This window comes from Xiphophorus couchianus, chromosome 13, assembly GCF_001444195.1.
Source record: "Xiphophorus couchianus chromosome 13, X_couchianus-1.0, whole genome shotgun sequence".
Lineage (NCBI taxonomy): Eukaryota > Metazoa > Chordata > Actinopteri > Cyprinodontiformes > Poeciliidae > Xiphophorus > Xiphophorus couchianus.
Genome location: NC_040240.1, coordinates 8962952 through 8984145, shown reverse-complemented (window position 1 = coordinate 8984145; position 21194 = coordinate 8962952). Strand labels below are relative to the sequence as shown.

Here is a 21194-nt window from a genome sequence, read left to right as displayed (position 1 = left end):
ACAGTACACGGTCTCATGCCTACAAGTACAGCAGCTGACGAGTTTGGGTTGTTTTTTTTTTTCTTCCTATCGAAGCCATCATCACATTGTCGGCAGAGCAATGAAGCCGAAATAAGCAATAAAGCGGAAAGCATATCCGGACACCTTGCTTCTCAGCTGGGACTGTTTTGTTTGTTTGGTTTTTTTTTTCCCCGTCATTTAACGGAAATGGTGGCATGCCAAAGACATTTCTCCAGCCGTAGCGAAACGAGCCGCGGGGCGGCGAAGAGCAAGCGTCGTCCTTCCGAAGCTCGCCCCGGTCCCAGCACCTCTGCAGCCTGTACGTTTCCTCTTAGGACCCAAGGTATCGACTCAGGACACACGGTGGGGGCCATACTCCTATTTTTTGACGGGCTTACACATATCTGCTGACAAGTGTTTTTGTATACTGTGTGTTCGGAGAGCTTGCTGTGAGCTAACGCGTCGAGCTAACACTGGCAGGAAATCTGTTTCAAGTTTAAATAATTGTGAATCCGCCAGTGCCCGTACACGTTGGGCGTTTGCATGTTGTGTAAGTACGTTTGGGTATTGTGTAAATGAGTCCAGACAGTTTTAAAGCAAACTTGCCTGTGAGTTATCTTCTTACTGGGCGTGCACTATGATGTGCGCCTCTGGCCAAAGGCTATTGACTTTTCAGTATATATTGTACAATTTAACTGATTAAGTCACTTGGTGATCCTGTCAGCTGTAAAATAACATCTGACAGCTGCTGTAGTCACTATTTAACTTGGAGCTTATCCATTTTGATTGCTGTGTTGTGCCTTATCAGTCAGCCAGGGAAATATGCTACATTTAAACTCTACAATATTTATTTGTGGGATATTATCATACAAACTGTATGATACAATGTGGCACTAGATAGGTCAAAACAGGGGTAGTAAAAGTTGAAATTCTATAGTAGCTACTTTTAAATTATTTTAATTATATTAAAGCCTTGAAAAGTTTTGACCCAAAATTACAACAACAACAAAAAAAACCTTAATTATGTTTTTTATTTTTAGGAATTACTATGAAAGTAAAAAAAAAAATGTTTTGCATTTTTGTAGAGGTTAGAATAAATGTTAGTATTTTACTTTTTGATCACTTTCTGTCAATTGTTTTTAAGTGCTGAACATGCCTTCACCATTTAAACAGCTTTAGATAATATTGTATTTTAAAATGTGTCAAAGAAAAACATTGTAGATAAATTCAGAAATTAAATCAAAGTATAGTTTTCAGTTTTGTGATTACATCTCACTTTTGCATGTGCTTACACATGTAATCGGTTGGGTTCTGATGTAGAAATAGTTTTCAAATATCAATTAGCTGTTTAAAAAAAAATGTCCCAAACTCCTGAAAAATCTAATCTTTTGTTGTTGTTTTTTTCTGGGAGCGAAGGTTTAGCTCAAAATCTCACCACCAAGCTCAGGTGATGTTGTGAATAGGAATAGGGGGGGAAAGAAGATCACACATTTTATTCAGGAAATGTCTTGCTCTAAAGTTATCTATAAAAACTGAAGGAAAAAAAAAACAAACCACAGCTGCAAATAAAAATCTGTTTTTGACTAGATACCATAGACCAGGGGTGTCAAATCCTAGGCCTCAAGGGCCGCTGTCCTGCAGCTTTTAGATGTGCCTCTGCTGCACCACACCTGAATAGAATAATTAGGTCATTAGCAAGGCTCTGGAGAACTGATCTACACAAGAAGGAGGTAGTTAAGCCATTTCATTCCAGTGTTTTGTAGCTATGGCACATCAAAAACTACAGGACACCGGCCCTTGAGTTTGGAGTTTGACACCTGTGACTTAGACCGTAGCATCAATTGACTCCGAGATAGTAACATATTTATTGACACTGGATCAATCTGAACAGTTTAAGCTACACGAGGACCAGTTGCCAGTACTAAGGTATTTAAAAATTGTAGTTTCACAGCTACTAAAATGTGACATCATACCGTTCTTACTCCTCCCCTGCCTGCTGATGTGCATTGCTGGTCAAGTGTGTGAAATACTTTCCACTGGCTTGCAGGAAGCAGAAACTTCTGAAATATTTTTGGTCACAAAAAACACAGCGTGGAAGCTAAGGGAGCACTTCCCATGTCTCCTATTTAAATTTCCCATGGGATCAATAAAGTATTTTTGAATTTGTAACACCATTTGAAAAGTACAGCCGTGAGCAGACTTCACTGTGGCAGGCAGCTCTTCTACATAACAAGCTTTTTTAGCTTATTGAATTTGTGTATCTTTATCTAGGAAGGTAGAAAGGGATTATATATAATATGCAATAACAAGCAAATATGATTTTAGTTGAGGGTTTAGTCTACATATTTTTAGGCTTTGTGTCAAAAATAATAACTGTCATCTATAACATTTCAACCTCAATAATCAATATATTTTTGTGTCAGTAGGAACGATTGTGACTTTCTTACTTGGAAAAAATGCAGTTAGATCTTGTCCTACTTCCGTAACATGTTTTGTGTTAACATTATGATATGGTGAAACCACCGTAGACTTTGGTGATTTCACCAAAGTCTACGGTTCCTGTTTCCGGAATTGTTGTAAACTTCATGCCCATTTACATCTATAACTATCTGTGAACTAAACCAAGCCAGATGTAGTTTTATTGTGTAATTTTTGTCTAAGGGTGGACAGAATTTTACGACAATTTCAGCTCGTCTTACTAGAATTATGCAAATTTTGTTTAATCCCCAGTTAAAATTATTCAAACATGCTAAAAAATATATATACGTACATCCCCATTTATATCTGGGTAAATGTTTTGAAGAAAACACGCACTATTTCAGAGGATGCTGACCAAGAAATGAGAGGGAATATTTCACAGTCACTGAAGGCAAAGGTTGAGGAATTTGATAACCATCACTAAACATTTACTTAGAGGATTCAAAGTGAGGCTGTCAAACCTACAAACTCCATACAGACTGTTAACACTGTCGTAGGGGATTGCACAAAGTGAATGGCATAATCAAAAAGGAGGAGCACCTCCTGCCTTTTCCAATGAGATAACAATCTCAAACATAAAAACAAAATGTTAGTTTTTATCAATTTATCAATTCAGCCGCTGTCCCCTTTCTGAACCTGAACAGGAAGTGACACTCCCACACCCACAAAACTCTTCCGAGAACGAATTTGGTGACAAAGTTATGTACAAAGCATGCTAACATGAACCTCCTGAAATGGTCCCACCTGGAATCCTATGAATATATGTGGGCTATGCTTCAGAAAAGTCAGATCTTTTATTACAACCCTGTGTGTGTTAGGGAAAATTCACAATAAATTTCAACCCAGGTTTTATTGTTTAGTAAAAAGATGATTATAGTTGTTCTATTTTGTTTGTTATAGCCTTATCCAAATGCATGTTTCACTGTACAAAATGAATGGAGATTCAGATTGTGTACTATGAATGCAAGTTGGCCTTCCAGTAGCACTCCAGTTTGCAAAGTGATGCAAATTGAGAAGAGTGCTAGAGATTTCTTGTTGCGTTTAACGTATCGAATAGTAAAAATTGCTTTGTCATGCTTTTAGCTACATTTTTTTCCTGTTAGAGCCTGTTTTTTTGCACAGGTCAGAGGAAAGGACATGCGTATCTACAAAAGCCTCAGTTCAGATTCAGATTGTGTTACCTCATCTTTTCATAATTTATCAATTCAGCCGCTGTCCCCTTTCTGAACCTGAGCAGGAAGTGACACTCCCACACCCACAAAACTCTCCCGAGGACGAATTTGGTGACAAAGTTATGAAAACTGAGAAATGATCACCTAATTTTTATTCTCTATGTGCACATTGCCTCCTTAGCCCTTATTTTCTTCCTTTCAATAGCCATTGTGTGGGTGAAATGAGAAAAAGTATACCCTCCATGATCCTTGTATGTTGCCCGGTCTTCTTGTCTGGAGCTGCAGAATGGGCCTCTATGAAATCTAAACTTGTAATTGGGTTTCTGGGCTAAAAGGACTGAAAGAGATTTGTCTGAGTGCACTATTGTGTTCCCAGAGCCAAAGCAGCAAAAAAAATCTCTAATAACAGAAAAGTAGCTTAGGACGTAACTTTCATGCTGCCTATATTTATAAAAAAAAGTCTGAAAAATTTCATTTTCTAAATCATGAGCTCTAAATAAAATGTCTGTTTAAGCATAATAAAATAATGCTCTCTGCATTTGCATATTTTAACTGTATTAATTGTGGTGTTTTTTGTATTTTTTTTTTAGCATAGGTAACTATGCCTGTGGAGCCTGTACGCCATGACTGCATAGATGATTTGGTGTTCAAGATCTCACAAGCAAAGAACTCCTCCAGAAGCTCCTGATCGCTGTTTTTTAAGGGTGTCAACTTGCGTCTGGTTGCACTTCCTGGCTTCTGCAGTTGCTCAGCACTTGCTCACCTCCTCCATGTGAGGCAGGATGTTAGTAACTTTTGCAGAACTCCGACCTTACTGAAAGACAAGGCACCACGTTTTATAACTTTACATAATCGACTGCACATCAAAGATCTTCGGCCCGTTGAAAGGCACCTCTACCACCCCCCTGTCCCCTATTCCTCTTTCATCCCTGCCCAGTACCATGCTGGGTGCACTCTTTCTGCGGAGGAACATGTCCCAGAAGCTGAGTGTGCTGTTGCTGGTATTCGGGTTGGCGTGGGGACTGATGCTGCTGCGCTACACTGTGCAGCAGCCTCGCCATCAGAGCAGCGCCGAGCTGCGCGAGCAGATCCTGGAGCTCAGCCGGCGATACGTCAAGGTCCTGACGGAGGAGAACCAAAACGCGCCGGGGGGGCCACAGGGAACGTCCATGGCAGGATATGGTAAGCAGTTTATTCAAACCCCTTGAACGTTTTTGTATTTTATCACATTACAACCAGAAACGGGATACTGTTGTAGACAGTTTATTTTATTGGGACTACAGCAATTAATTGACTTCCGATTAATTCTCGATTAATAGATTCTTATATTAAAATTAGTTCCAATCGATTAACTAAAAATGTCGGCTTAGACCTCCTTTCAGTATGGCAGTTTGGCCACCATCCAGAAGAGGGCGTCGCTGGTCATTCTGAAGCAGAGCCAGTTGATGCAGAATAAAAGATGGCAGAGCCATACAAGAACAGGAGTCCGGTGTGGGATGCAGAGACTTTGAGAACACTTGACAAGCTCCTTACATTTTCTCTTTTATTTTTCTATTCAGCAACTTAAATAGTTGCTGTTTTTGTTACGTACACGTAGTGTATTTTTATAAATATGTCTTAACTTCAGTAATGTGAGAAACCCACAATTTTATGTTTTTTCAGTCAGTGTTCAATACAGCAGAAACAAAGTAATGTTCAATTTAATGTGTCTTTTTAACTGAACATATGATAAATTTAAATGTAAAGACTCTCAGCCCTTTTCATACAACAGAAAATAGAGGTTTTTAAGAAAATGGCCGCCTGTCAATTAATCGTCAGCCGATCGATAAGATCAGTCAACCATAGATTAACTCATTAATCATTAACCTGCCTCCCTAATTGGGATTGTGATAGACTAAAAAAAACAAGTAGTGCATAATTATGAAGGGTTATTAAAGCTTCACAAATATTAATCCACTCTCTTTTTCTAATTCCGTCTGTGGCCTTTCAGCTGACCTGAAAAGGACCATAGCTGTGTTGCTGGATGACATTCTGACACGACTGGTCAAACTGGAGGGGAAAATCGAACTGGTGGCGAATTCCTCTTTAACAAACACATCCCATGCAGCAGCAGCGGCGGCGGCAGCAGCAGCGGGGGTCCCCGCTGGCCTGCGGAAAGCTTCAAAGCAGGAGTCACCAGGGAGCCATCCTGGGATGTCGCGTCTTCATCCACACATCCCTAAAAGACCTCGACCACTTTAAGAAGCCCCCCTCCATCACTGCTCACTGGTGTATCGGTACCAAGTGATCGAGTAGCAATAGAGATATTCATGGACATCCAAAATCCTAAAGTGCTTCTTTATTCTCCTGCATTTCCTGCTACATTGAGACTGTCTAGTTCATATTTTATATTTGCATTGGAAACATTCTTTTGCCTTCATTTCTTTATTTTTTTTTAGGGGTTTTTCTCTTAACCCTGCAGCTTTTGAGCTTTTTGACTGTTAAAGTAAATGCAGAGAAACCAAAACAAACAAGCTGAACATCTAATTAGAAACCTGACACAGAAAGAAAAGCCTTATCTTAAATAGATTCACAAGACAAATACTGAGCTCAACCTTACACTCATAATAATGAAGTATGGTTATATTTTAGAGTTTTTAGACCGATGAATAAGATTGTTATTTTAGCCTGTGATTGTTAAGCCTAAATAAAGTTTGCTCTTAAGAGATAACCCAAAGAATATTTTTTACCACTTCAGTCAAGGCAATATAAATGTGTTTTGCAGTGATAGTTGGTGTGGAATAACAGGATGATGCCTGTCCGACCGCTGCAAGCATCTGCCCCGAGTGTGTGGGCTTCCCATATCTGTTGAAACCTAATGAATCCTATGTGCCGTTTAGAGCCGTTTCAATTGAGGTACTGGAGAACATTGAATGTACTGCGCCGTCGGTAGATCTGTATTGTTCAGGATTCATGTTGCACTGTGATTATAGAGACTATCTCAATACACTAGGCTCATCTCACTTGTGCTTTAGAAATGTTTAAGGGGGGGGGGGGATATCCTGGACTGTTTGTTCCAGTTTTTCTCTTTTAGTTGCTTTCTGTATTGCTAATAAACTGGTGAAATACCTCACCAGTTCACTCATTCGCATTTTTTTTTGTTTTGTTTTTTTTGAGCACTTAAACTGAGGCTATTTGGGAGTTTTGTGTGACAAAGTCAATGTAGATCAAGAAAACGCTATAATTAAAAAAGGATTTGCTTCATTTTGTTGCTTGGAAAGTAACAACTGAGCTAAAGACTCTTGAATTACTAAGTGGTGCTTTGACGATAATGCTGTGATTGCTTCATAAACTTAAAGTGGGATATTGGCTCAGCCAGCCACTTTGAGAACAATTTCCTCATAATTTGATAGAAATCAAGTGTTTCCTATTTTGAAACGGTTTTGGGTCAAATTTTGTCTCGGAAGGCAATTAAAGTACCAATATGCCTATTTATGATCTGTAACTAATTTGCATTTAGATTTTGCACAGCAAAGGTATTCACCTTTCTTGACTATCTTCCTGTGAAAGCAAACATCAGTAGCTTTTATTGTGATTTTATGTGTTGAACCAACACAAAGCAGTTCATAATTGTAAAGTGGAAGAAAAATGTTTGGTTTTCAAATGTTTAGGAAATAAAAGTCTGAAAATGGTGGCATGCATTTACATTTAGTTTCCTGGATCCCCTTTTGCTGCGTTTACATTCAAAGTAACCTGGTCAGTCTGGGTGGACAGTGTCTTTGAACATCACTTGTCAAGTCTTGCCACAGATTCTGGATTTGACTGGACAAGTTCAATTCACTTCACAAATGCTTTATTAATCCCAAAGGGAAATAAAATGTTGTAACTCGTACTATCCAAAGTTCTTCAAACAGTGGTACTAGTAGGATCTGTTTTATTCAGCAGCTATGTCTCTTATGAACAGCCAATGTGCTCCAAGATGGTACTGGTCATTTTACCTCTTTTCCTTTTCATATTTGACTCTTTTGAGTATAAATTGTCGTTTCCCAGGAGTATGTGTTTTGTAAAAGCCGATGCCGATTCAAAGTACTTTAAAATATTTCAAATCCAGGAGTAGGATTATCTCATACTTGTAGTGTGCCCCAGGAAATTAAGTTGTGTGACTAAAATAAATGACAATAACCATCAGGAGGCTTGCATTGTCAATGATGTATTTTTATCAGTTTTGTGGTATAGACCATGTTGACCAGCAATTTGTCCTCCATTTTAAAGTAACAACTTCCCCATTACTTGTACTCAGGTCATCCACCAACTGACCGTTAAGAAATGTACACAGTCTCTTTGAAAAATAAATAAATAAATAGAATAGGAAGAATTTTCACGTTGGGAAATGAAGCCTGAAGTGATTTTACTGTCAATCATTGACTACTGGATATCTGCAACACATAAAAAGTTTTTCTTTTAACCCTCCTGTTATGTTGCAGGTCAAATTGACCCGTTTTAAAGTTTCAAATTTTTTAAAAAATAGTTGGAAGTAATTTTTTTGCATGAATTTTTTCTATTTGTCTTAATAGGTGCACTCTACATATAAATTGGAAATGTATTCATTTTACACATTTGTAACCCCCCCCCCCCCCCCCCCGCGTCTACTTTTTACATAGATACTGTTCTGGTCAATTTGACCCAGCAGTCAAGTTAAAGTGCAAAAAATATTTTAAAAATGTCCAATTCTATGTTTCCTTGCAGCTATAAACCATATTTCACCACACAAACACAACACACCACACACACACAAGCCCACTTTCTCACTATTCTCTTTACTAGGAAAGATCAATTTCAAGGAAATTATTGTTTTTTTGTTTGTAGTTTTTTTTCAGTGGACATAAAAAATGTAACTTCCATTTTTTATGTCCAAATGAGTAAATGAGTAGGTTGTCGTCATTGATCCTTAATTTCTGAGAAATAAAAAAAACATCATTGCATAAATATTGATTGAAATGATTAGTATTGGAGTTAATAATCATATACAAAAATATTTTGATTTCTTTTTTTATTATTATTTCTGACTCTATTGCATGATTAAACACTCCATGGGTCAAATTGACCCACGAACATTATTGCTGTACGTCAGTAACGAACATAACAGGAGGGTTAAGTTTAAGTTGCCTGCTGTGGAGAGAGGCACCAGTCCCTCCACTGTGTAGCTGGTTTAGACGGTAGGTGGATGAATAATTAAAAAATATTTTTTTAAAAATCTTACGTTACGTTTTTTACAGTCTGGGCTGCTGGTATCCAGAAATTGATATTTCACTAATAAGGATGTTATTGTAAATGTATTAACACTTTTTTTTTTTATATCGATGAGAAACCCTATTTTTACTAACAAAAGGGAACCAGGACTCAAGAATTTGATTTGATTATGTGTAAGAACTGCTTGCCATACCTATACCTTCGCTTTGCAGATAGCGGGGAGCCATTCACAGCCCAGCGTTTCCTTGTTGTTGCAAAAATGTGTTTAGACCCAACCTACCTTATCCACCAATCACAGGAGAGCGTTTCCTCCCACTGTATCTCTAGCTCATCCACGGCTTCACGAGGAGAAGGTAAAAGATTTACGTTTTTTAACACGACGAGACAGCAAACAGTCGACTGTATCGTCGCCTTCCTACCTGCCGCCATGTTTTTACTGACGCGTAGGACTTAAGAACCTATTTTAGGTGATATTAAACATTTTTTGTTAGACCCTATTGCTGTTCGCTTTGTGCTGAAGCTTGTTTTCAGTTGATACTAACCAGTTACAAAGTGACACTAAACGATGAGATAAGGTAAGTAGTCAGACGTTGTACATTTTCTTCCTTTTTTATTTGTCTGTTTTAAGTTTATATTAAGTTGGTATAATAAAACAGTGATTTAGATATCATCTGGAGTCCCTGTAAATGTCTCTTCTAACTATATTTAGCTCTTGACGGTTATTGACTCATTACATTTGGAAAAACCAACACCCTCCAGTGTAAAATTCAATTGTTTCAACCCCTGTGTTGAAACAATTGTGCAGGTCCACCTACACACCGGGAAGGTAATAGTTTTGCCTGCTTTACAATTGACAGATGGAGCCATATGAGTTAGAATATCATCGAAAGGCTTGATGGGTTTCAGTTATTGAAACTATAAGGATCCTTTACACAGATTGATAACCGATGGATTCGAAGATTAAGCTTACAACAGTTTTATATTTCATAGGACCAGGAAAGAAGGATTTATTTTTATTTTAAAAAGTAGGGTTGCTATTTATGAGTATGCCCATGTACTGTATAGCAAATGCATTTGATCCAGCTTCCCTTTGCATGAATTACTGCATCAGTGTGATGTGGCGTGGAGGCAATGAGCTTGTGGTTCTACTGAGGTTCGAGATTGCTTTGATATCATAACTTGGGTAATTTCCATTATTGCAAGTGGAGTCTCCATGGACCGTAGACTGCCTGTGGGGTTTAGGTCAGGTTAGGTGAGATGATAAATAGATCAATAAACTCTTGGTGCTCTTACTAGTGTGCAAGTCCTGCAGGAAAATGAAATCAGTATCTCACTTTCAGATTTAAAATTGAATTAAAAAACATTGTTTTATGTACTTATTTCCATTTCAAAGTGTCCCATAAATACTCACTTGAAGGAACAGTTTTCTTGATGAGTTAATGGAACGTGAAATGTCAGGCTTTTTGTTTTTATTAGTCGTGATGATGTAGATTTGCCACAAGATGTCAGTATCGTCTTATATTCCTTAACCAAAGAAATGAAGCGTCTTCATTCAAAAGGGGTTTACTCTCTGGGAGCATTTGCTTTTGGAAGTTAAATTTCACCAAAAAGGGGATGTCGCTTCTCCTTTCTCTCCTCTTCCTCAGACTGTAAGAGCTGGAGATGGATGAGGGAGCCGTCGGAGTAGATTATTCCATCTGGAATCTCCTGAAATCTACAGCCACAGCCATCCTGCTCAGGAAGAGCAACGATGATGTTAAGCTTGGACTTTGCTTCACTTTTTGGACAGTGATATCATTTAGCTTTGATTTACTGTTAAAAATGTAGACAGTGCGGTGTTTTCAGTTGATTCAAAAAGTCTTTCTCGCCTTGTTTCTCCGCAAATGCGGGTATAGCAGATATGATAAACAAAAACATCATTTAGACAAGTTATGATTTGTGAGTAGGAACGCAGCAATATGCTCTTACCCTAAAGGGAAATTTTCTCTTATTGTCTACCTTCTGCTGCGGGAGGTCTCCATCATCCTAATGATGTAGGCTCTCCTTTACTATCAAAAAGCGTAAATAGAGATCCTTTCTTGTGCCGTTTAGGATGCAGCACCATTATTAGCCTCATACGCATACCATAATGAAGATGAAGAAAGATCAGTTTTATTTGTACTCTGCAGCAATAAAAGTAAATTTCTCGTTCTTGCCACAGGCGAATACTGAGTGGCTTCCTTCAAAGTTCAGCCTCCCCTCTCTCTTCTTCTGTGGTGCTTTAAAGGAGCGATTTAAATCCGCAAGTATTCATCAACAGATTTTTTTGAAATGGGAACTCGTTTACATGCATTAGACGTCCCGAGCCTCATCCTCGGGCTTACAGCTATTTTTTCCTTTTTTGTGTTTTGCAGCAGATATTACAGCTGTTTAGCGAACCGATAGTTATCCCGACTGGTTGCGCTCATTGCTCAAGAAGAGGAAACAATGGGGACACTTGATTTTTACAGCCTGTGTCTGGTGACCATGTTTAACAGCGAGCGTCACAGATTTACCTCAGTGTTACTTCGCTTTGACTTTTACACTTTACTGGGCTATAAAATAAAGTGTTTTGGATCAGTAGCTTGGTTTTTGTTCAAATTTAGTCGCTTTTGTCAGTTGACAAATTTCCAATGTTTTAAATGATTTTATCTTGCCCAATTGAAGCACCAAACTGTAGGGTTGCATAGCATGTCCCTCTTTTTTTAGAACACCATGTCATGATGAGATTTTTCCACTTGCTTTACTGTTTTGTCATGAAAAACTCAGGCTTCCATGCAAACCTGCATCAGATGGCATCACAGAAGGCACAGACAACTTACCAGTTATTTTCATTACATCCTTTTGCCTTTTTCTTTTACTTTTTTCTTGTTTATCTGCATGTTTTTAAGCAAATTCTTCCTTTTCAAGGGGTTTACTTGCATGCTGTCCCCAGAGATTACCAATGCTTAGCTGATCAGCTCTCATCTTGTTCCTTTTGTGACATTATATGAGGTAATTACTCCATTACTCCTCGTTAATACAGTGGTGAGTATGCCCGCCTGTCACGCGGGAGACCGGGGTTCGATTCCCCGATGGGGAGTGAAGTTTGTTTCAGGTCCCTCTTGAAAATGAGATCTAGATCTCAATGGGGTTTACCTAATTAAATAAAGGAATTATCAAACCTAATCATACCAGATTTTTTTAAAATTTTTTTATTTCTTTTGGTTATTAAGAACTGTACTTTGTAAAACCCTGCAGTACAAATCCATGCTTCTTTTATTTCCAGTTTTATTGTCAGTGAAAACAAACATACACCATTGGACGCCATTTTTAATGAAAACAACGAGAACATGCGTAGAAGACGTTTTCTCAGCGTTTTATTGAGGGCTTTCAGGCACGAACAGGAGAAGATGAACATTACGCTGCATTTGTGTCGAGATCAAAATGGTGCAACTTTCAAGTGTTTCAAGCAAGCTTTTCCCTCTCACCGTGACATAAGCTAATAACATGGTGTGAATGAATAACATAAACAGGGCTCGCTATTAACTAAACTACGTCGGAAGTCAAAAAGAAAAAAAAAAAAGCCTTACAGGTTACATCTGCTATAGAAATCCTCGTCTATTTACTGACACATATTTGTCATTTTTCTTCTTAGAAACTGGGAGCAAAAACCATCTCTCGTGTGAATGGGCTAATTGAAACAGGTAGGCCCTTAAGGAATGGAGGTCACTTTATCTGTAGACCTTGCTCCACTCAGAGGGAGTCAATAATCACTGCTGACACGTCCCAGGGGCCTCGCAGTGTTCTGCATTCATCCGTACAGGTTCAGAGATAAGTGGTAAGGTTCCAAGGTAAATGACATGTTGAAGTGATACGAGGTTCAAACTGTGCAGTGTTTTTCAATAAAGATTTAATTAGGTCTTTATGTGGTAATTGAGGTTTTTATCTTGCTTTCCAGTTGCTTATACTGAGCGTTCTTACAGAACTGTTGAAAGTTACTGTTCCTGAAAGTGAAATTTGCCATCAACACCTTCTACCATCTCTGAGCAGGTGCAAGTGGAGGAAAGGAAGGTAAAGGCAGGTACTTGCTTGATTTTGTGGGTAAATATTTTGTTTTGTGATTTTGCTCCCCCCGCCCCATACATTAAGGCTACTCAATGCAACTGGTATGGTGACAGTAGCTCAGCATCTGTAGAGTGGAATGTAAAGACTGGGAGGGGACTTGCGTTGTTTGGAGTTCATTTAGAAATTTGATGCAGAAGTTAATGAAATCCTTCACAGTTGATAGAATTTAAATAGTTTGAAGCTCAGAAAGTAAATAAAATCAAGGACCACATCTAGATTTTACATCGAGATGGAAAATCTAGATGTACCCCTTACGTTCAATAATTTTGTTGCACAAAAGTAAACATTAAACATATACGTATACTAAGAGCTACGAACAAGACTTTTTCTCACAGCAGGAAGCCATTGAAAACACTACAAATGTTGGCTTAAAACAAAAACTGGTGAGAGATAAAGATAAAAACATCACTTCTGATCTGATTATGTTGAAATAGTAGACATGTTATTCTGTGTGCCTTGCTGGTCTTCTTTTATAACAGAAATACTTTTAATACGGTGATACAGACCGAAATCTAACGTTTGACGCATGTCAAATGAGAATTTTAATTGTGTCATGAAAACTAGATTTCGAAAGGAGTTTGACATTTTTTTCAAATTAAAAGTGGTGCTTGAATGCATCACAAAAGGCTTTGTTTTGCCTTTTTTTTTTTCCAACTGTAAGCTAAATTGTGTCAACCTGGGAAAGTAATTTGCCATAAATTTGAGAAGATGCTTATAATGACTTTTATGCAAACCAAAAGGGGAAAAAAAAAAGAATTATCACAGCATATAACGGCTTTCTGGATCCAAACAAATTTGTGAAAACAGCCTAAATACTGGCTTTCATATTTCTTAAGAATAAAATTCATGCGCTATTACACTTACAAACTTCAGATCTTGCAAACGTACAATTTTTGCATAATTTTTAAGTTTCAGATCCTGTGAACAACAGCTTCATATTTATTAAAACAAAAACAATTAAATGCATTCCAAATTCTTTAAATTGTGGCACAAAACTGTTTTTTAAAAAAAATATATAATTCTTTCAGGCGTGACAATGCAAAAACTGATTGCATTTAAGATATTAAAAAAAATAAAATATGGAAGCAAATTTGGCTCGCCAGACAAAAATAAAAACAGTAAACAAGAACAGAAGCAGCAGCCTGGAGGAGAAAGTTTTCCAGCAAGATTAGCACAGAGCTGCATGCCAATGCATGGCCGTATAGGCTGCACTCAGGCTGAAATGTGTGACAAAGCCTGCAAATATCCGTGTGACCCTTTGAGAACACACACTTTCAGCACAGCAGGAACATGTGCTGCAAAAATATGCCAGAAAAAAATGTAAATAAAACTCTGCCCTCTCAGAAGTGTTTTAAGTAACAGCATTTTATTATTCAGCAGTAAGATTAAAATTTGTTCAAATAAATGTAAGGAAAGAGAAGCAAAGAGTTCTCAAAATGATTATTCTAGACAAAACATCATTTGCATCAAAATTAGATCAGATCCGTTTGAAGTTTGGAAAAAAATAGACACTTGTTGCCCTCTGAACCCAAACGGTGCTATAACGGTGGCTGTTTTTTTTTTTTTTTAGCTCTTATGAGTTGTTTTAAAGCAAACTCAAGTGTTATTCTTGTTGCAGTAAAATAGGGTCACGTGTAAATAATTGTTTAACTTGTCAGAAATATCTTAAAATTCACTCTTTTGCAGCTTTTTGCAAATTTTTTAAGAGTGGAAAACAAAGCGTACAAATCCTTTACTTGGCTGAATCTCTTCAAATAATAATAAAAAAAGAGTTCTGCTGAGACATAACAGCAATTTTAAGCATTTTCTTGCAATACAACGATATGTGCTGCAAAAAGGAGATTTCCAGTCTTTGCATATTGTTTTGAATGAAAGAGGGGGTGGGAGGTCAACACCCGCCATGTTCTGATGGATCTCAACACACAATAAAATCTGAGCAGAAAACAATATATATATATATATATATATATATATATATATATATATATATATATATGTTAAAATTTTTCTCATAGTTTTGTAAAACACCTTAATGCAACAGAAACCCTTCTGCTAACACCTTAACTGCAGCTGCCTTAACGCAAAGATTGTTTGCATCAGTTCAGTTAGACTCTCCTTCAACATGGCGTTCACAGCCAGTGTTCCCTCACTCTCTGGCTGTCCGAAGCGGTCAGTCGCAGGGTTTAAATGGTGCTAAATTAAATACATATATATATATATATATATATATATATATATATATATATGTATATACACGGAAAGAAAAGGATTGGTTTTAAATATATATATATATTTTTAAATGTACAGTAAAATAAAAGCAGTCTCACCGGAAAACAGAAGCTCTGGACTCACTGTAGCCTAATGGGGGTTTGTTTGCGCTTTGGAGACGCAGACTATATCTTGGAGAGAGGCCAATAACGGCTCAAAGTTGGGCTATAAGCTGCGTTTTACTTAAACAATCCACCTCCCCCCTCTTTTTCCTCCTCCCTCAGCCCTTTCCCCTTAGAAATACTCCCCCCGCCAAAAAAGAAAAACGTGCAAAAGCAGCTCGATTTCTTTGTCTAATCTACAGCAAGCGCACGGGTCTTCCCCACACAGGATGCAGCTTTGCTCTGTAACTTTACGTTAGTTTGCAGCCCCTATGGAATTTGCCCTGAAACTCGGAAGAAGGAGACGTGGGGGAGGGCGGGGAGACTTTTTCTGTACATTCCTCAGCGATACATTCACTACTCCTCCTGCAGAGTCCCCCCCCACACACACACACAGAGTCAGAGAGAGGCTGCAGCCATGCATCAGTTCATTTAAACCGACAGGGCGTGGAGAGAGAGTGCAAATGGCTGCTGTCTATACATCCTGGAGCAACACAAAGAGCACAATCTGACACTTTCCAACCGACGGAGCAACTCTGCGTGGGCTCCATTGTTTTGGATAGCGGTGGAAATTATTAAAGATTAACACCTTGGCTCATGGGGGCGAGGGGGGTTGTTTTTGCCTACATTGTTTAAACGCTATTTAAATAGCTTACACGGATCGACAGGGAATAAATGTCTTAATTTGAATTTGATGAAATAATTCTTATGAGACTTTATAGGAGTTGCAAACTTCGCTAGACGTATCCTGTATTCAAAATTTTTAAGGATATTTAATTAAATGCGTTCTCTTTATTATTATTATTATTATTATTATTGTTGTTGTTGTTGTTGTTGTTATTATTATTATTTAAATAACCCTGCTTAACGAGAGCAGCCGCAGGGAAAGTAAAGGGCGGCGGGAACTTGTTGAAAAAGTTGAGAACCGTTAGAAAAAGCAGCCCGGATCTGGCGTGTTTCGTTCCATCTTCAGGGTTTACGGCGGAGCCGAGCGGAGCAGACGCGGCCGGAGACGCACAGTTGGCGCGCTGATTCATATAGAATAGTTGAAGCCGGGGAGCCAATGAGCGAGCGCGGCTGAGGCCGAGCCGGCAGCGGTAGCGCGAGGAGGCTCCGCGCCGCGCTGATTGGTCGAGCAGGTTAGCCAATCGGAAGGCGCGGTGTGTTTGCTCAGGAGCAGGGAGAAGGGTAGGAGGAGGAGGAGGAGTACCCTCAGAGGCAGATATGGCCCCCAGAGTCTGAGCCGCTGGATGACGGGGCCACTGAAGCAACACTTCCCCTTTGTAACCTGCTTTTAGATGAGTATGCACATGGAGATAAACACTGCAGGGATATACAGTAGCTTTCAAAAGTCTACACGCCCCAGGTTTTGTGAAATAAAAAAGTATTTTCATTACGCCCCCCCCCCCCCCCCCCCACACACACACACACATATAATTTGAAATTTACTATGTCTAATTTAACTTATAAACAAACAAATCTGTAAGCAGGACTACTATAAAGAATGATAAAACATATGCAACCCAACAGCACACGTGTACGAACCCTTAATACTTTGATGAAGCCTATTCAATTTCAATATTCTATCTTCATTAGTCGGAACCTATCGTCAAACATTCATTTGAAAAAGTTCAGCAACTCCATCAGATTGTGAGTACAACTCACATCCAGTCAATAATCCAGGTTATGGTTTGTGAAATTTAATTCTAAATTCTGTCTTTTTAATTTCGAAACATACAAACAATTTTTCCTGTTAACTCTTTATTTTGATGTATAACTCCACTCTGAAGCTAACGAATGAAACTCCTTGTCATCTTCAACGCCCAAAACCTTTAGGTCAGAAATGACTAGTATCTTCAACCATTCATAATTTTAACCTCAGATCTCGATGCTGCCACCGCCGTGTTTCACTGTGGCGGTGGTGTTCTTTTATTCATGTTCACTGTTGTTATTGTGACAAAACGTCACAATAACAGCCACTTTAGGGCGATAACTTTAGAGTCATCGCCCTAAAGTTAAAGTTTGGCTTTAATCAATTATGAGACATGGTTCCACAAACTTTCAGAAAATATTTTGCTATTTTTTTGATGATTTATGTTTTGGAAGAAAAGACTCAGAAAAGTTTTACTGCCCTGAGGCATGAGGAGAACAGTGAACATTTTTGTCATGTCTAGAAAATAAACAACTGAACTTTGTATAAATTTCTGCCGCTTCATCAGGGTTACTTCCAGTCTCTGTGCCAGTTTCAATCCTTTCAGCCATTTTGAGGAAACCTTCAGTTTCCCATAATTTGTTCCACTAGTCATAACTGTCTTTATTGTCCTGTTGTTTTTACATAGTGCAATAGATTTTTGTATCTTTCTCCTGGCTGATTTGTACAAGACCATTATTTATCCGTTGCAAACTCTCACCAAACTGAGGCTTTAGCTAAATAATTCAATGAGCAAATGTTACACAAATTCTTCTGGGACAGCTGAACTTTATTTTGGTGTAAGCGAGACTCAACAAGTTGAGCATCAGTGTGTACCATGGAAGGCTAAAGGCTGACCCTCGGCAAAAAGGCGCTTAGCCAGATCGATGCAACCAGGTTGCTGCAACATTTTTTATGTACTTTTATTTTTGTTCATTTTTTCAGCTGAACTGCACAGGTTGCAGGTAGAAACAAGGCTTGGAAAATATTTTGAAATTATTTATCATAATATAATTTTTTGCATCACAACGACCTGCCGTATTAACTGGGCGTATTTATTGCTTAACAGTAATCAACACCAATTATCCAGCAGCTAACAGGTCAGGCATTAGCAAGGGCTTTCTGGCACAATAACCCTTAACCCCAGTTTTTTTTTTTTTTGGCACCAGTCACCTTTATTGAAGAGCTTTAGACAGTAAAGAAACGGGGATGACATGCAATAAATTGCCCAAATCCAGGACTTAAACCCGGGACAATCACCTCAAGAACTGTAGCCCCTACAACTGGTGCATGTGGTCTACCATCTGAGCCACGCAAACCCACGGCCCCAAGGTTTTTAAGATCCCAAAATCATCTTTTAAAATGTATTTGTGAATTGCGAACTCTGTTTTTTATACATTTCCAAAGAAATTCATATCAAGTCAGGCATTTTAATCTGTTGGATTTTTGTGCAGAGAACCAAAACACAACTACTTACAAGTGTCGCTTCAAGGATGGCAAATGTGACAACAGCAGGCTTTGGTTTCGATGTATTTCTATGACTTGTTTGTGGCATGACATTGCCACAAACAAGTCTGGCATAGTTGCAGTATAACTTCTGTTTTGTTTATTTTATTTATTTATTTTTTTTGTAACAGATAAAGAAATTTAAAGAAATTATTACATTTTTAAGAGAATGTATTTAGAAAAGACAAAAGAAAGCTAAAAAACCCCCTCTATTTTAGTGAAGGTGTAAAAACGTTAAGTTTTTTTGTACCTAACTAACAATCTGTTGTACTTTGCTTAAGTTAAAAAGGCCTATCGGTGGGCGGGCACCAAACATGGGGTCCTCCTAATTCCGGCCCTGAGTATAGCCACTTTACTGTTTGACTTAATAAACCAGTTTTTCTTTAAAGGCAGATTTATTTAAAAAGAAAAATACTATTGTAATTATTGTTGCAGTTCTAAAATACAGTTTCATTCATTTTTACAAAATATTTGTTTTTGCTTGTAAAATAATTCCACCCAAGTCAACTCCTGCTTTTTTACTTAAAGGTGGTAAACTAGTTGTTTTGTACTCAGTTGATTTTCCTAGAATGCAATGTAAATCTGCGGAAACATGATCTAAACAAATTATACACCACAGAACTGATAATAGAGTAGCTTTGCTTTCAAAACCACTAAACCCACAGTGATATACAAGGCAATGCTTTAGCAGTTAAGTAACTATTGTGAATACACCTTGTTAGAAAGGTTTTTGAATTTTGTCCACATAAAAGTAGTTTCTCTGAAACTATTTTTGTTTTTTCTTTCTGAAAAGGAAATTAACACAAAAACGACCTTGAAGATTATAGTAACTGTGGATGGTTCTATAGTAGCAATGTAGCGTAGTCATTCAGGTACATGGGGAAAAGAAGGCGTCGAACATAGTGCCGCCCTTACAAGTTGCCGCCCTGAGTGGTTTCCCATGTCTCCCATATCAGAAACAGCCACAGATCCAAAGAATTACATCTCACAGTAAAACAGACTAGCGCTTTTCTGAATTTTATAAATTAAAATGTCTGCAAAATATCAGTTATTTTAAGTAAATAAAAAGACAACAACCTTAGTGTCCAGAGTTAAAAAAAAAAAAAAAACTGTTGCCAAATCTTGCCGTGAAGGATATCATATTTCAAGTTCCTTGCATTCACTCCAAATATATTGGAGTGAATGACCTCTCTTTGCAACTTAATGCCTCAATTTGATATGGATTTTAGTGGCTGACATGCTGAAGCACACAGAGAGCCCTGGAGAAATCATAGTGGGGGGGGAGCAATGGGTACACAAGCCTCATTGACAGCACTAAGACCCTCCTCATGGTTCTGATTGGTTGTTTCTAGCTCCTCTGCCTGAAAGAAGGCAGACGAGCTAGATTTTTTTCTCTCACAAATTTCTGTGACAACATAGTGACAATTTCAAAAAATATGTAAAAAAAAATATATATTATAAAAGTTACATACTCCAGCTTTAATTCACAGTTAATCATTCTTGTTTACCTTGTGCCAGCTTTTCTCACCACTAGTGGTACTTATAAAAACCGCACATTTACTATACTGCAAGAGTTGTCTAAACAGCAGCAACAGAGCAGGGTGTGATGCAGTTCTGTTAAAATTACTCTTTACCAGCATCCTAGCAATATAGCACACAGCAGTATTTGAAAGTCTGTAATATCCCAGCTGCTATATGTCACAAGACTGCCGTTAGAAGATAGTGAGCGGATCTAAAAGGTTCACTGGAGATTTTCTGCCTATAGTTGCACTTTATATTATGATGGCTAAATCTTTTCTGTGTTCTGTTTTGTGGGTTTCTGTGTTTACAACATTTTCCATTTAATCAGTTTAACTTTAAGCCTAGTGTCTTGTTTGTCATAACCAATTTGCAACAACAGCTCTTGTCCAACGACTAGTGCATACATGCACCCCTTTATCATGAGTGGACCCCCTCTTTTAGGCTGGCCCCTTCGCTCGCCAACCAACATGGATCAAACAGGTACAGTGGACGGATGGGACAGGCGATGGCTGGACGGATGGACAGATGAATGACAACAACTGATTTGATTAAGCAACACCTATAACTACTTTCCCCAGTTTTACCATGGAGATTGGGTTGACTAGTTTATCAATTTATTACTCATTTTGATCAATGTCTGGACTTGATAAGTTATGTTTACATATTCTATTACAGCCCCCATCCACTCTTCATGCTCCAACTTTTTTTTTCAAAGCACACAATGGGCAGGATTAAAGTTACGACTTTATTTATTTCTTGGCTACCTTTGAGGACATGCAATTATTATATTGTCAAATTTCTTAATTAGACATGTGATTTTGAATAAATTTGTCAGAAGAACGTAAATGCATTGTTGTTTATTTAAGAGTTTTTTTTAGTCACTGTTTGATGATAATATTATATTCAGGATGAGTTTAAATGAGTTTATTTACCATGGATAGTTCAAGTTAAATAAATGTGCCTGTTTAATTTTTATAAAATAAAAAATATTTAGTTTTTATAAAGCAAATAACTTTCTTTTTTTTTTCTTTCTATTAACAGAAGCGATAGTCATGGAGATACTAAAGCAGCAGTTAGTCCAGCTAGAATATGGCAGCCAAAAGT

General features: G+C 37.9%; 1 protein-coding gene, 1 long non-coding RNA gene and 1 other non-coding gene across 4 annotated transcripts; all 3 read left to right on the top strand.

Annotated features, from left to right (window-relative positions):
• Nucleotides 1-37: 37 nt before the first annotated feature.
• ccdc126 (coiled-coil domain containing 126) lies at nt 38-7817 on the top strand. Of its 2 annotated transcripts, none has more exons than XM_028036774.1 (3): nt 38-343; nt 4241-4832; nt 5641-7817. In XM_028036774.1, the coding sequence occupies exons 2-3, from the start codon at nt 4592-4594 to the stop codon at nt 5889-5891; spliced, it is 492 nt and encodes a 163-aa protein (XP_027892575.1). In that variant the 5' UTR covers nt 38-343; nt 4241-4591; the 3' UTR covers nt 5892-7817. The 2 variants fall into 2 exon arrangements, with proteins under 2 accessions (XP_027892575.1, XP_027892574.1); XM_028036773.1 differs by having other exon boundaries at nt 38-363.
• Nucleotides 7818-9101: 1284 nt separating this feature from the next.
• On the top strand, nt 9102-14500 carry LOC114156570 (uncharacterized). Its single transcript, XR_003597967.1, has 2 exons — nt 9102-9454; nt 10526-14500. It is a non-coding gene; the product is annotated as an uncharacterized LOC114156570 (long non-coding RNA).
• trnad-guc (transfer RNA aspartic acid (anticodon GUC)) lies at nt 11908-11979 on the top strand. Its single transcript has one exon. It is a non-coding gene; the product is annotated as a tRNA-Asp (tRNA).
• Nucleotides 14501-21194: the final 6694 nt, after the last annotated feature.

Bases quoted from the DNA above. Each gene is read 5' to 3' on its own strand.
- ccdc126 (XM_028036774.1), top strand. From the start codon at position 4,592: ATGCTGGGTGCACTCTTTCTGCGGAGGAACATGTCCCAGAAGCTGAGT. The intron at 4,833-5,640 runs GTAAGCAGTTTA...GTGGCCTTTCAG, and splicing joins AACGTCCATGGCAGGATATG to CTGACCTGAAAAGGACCATA.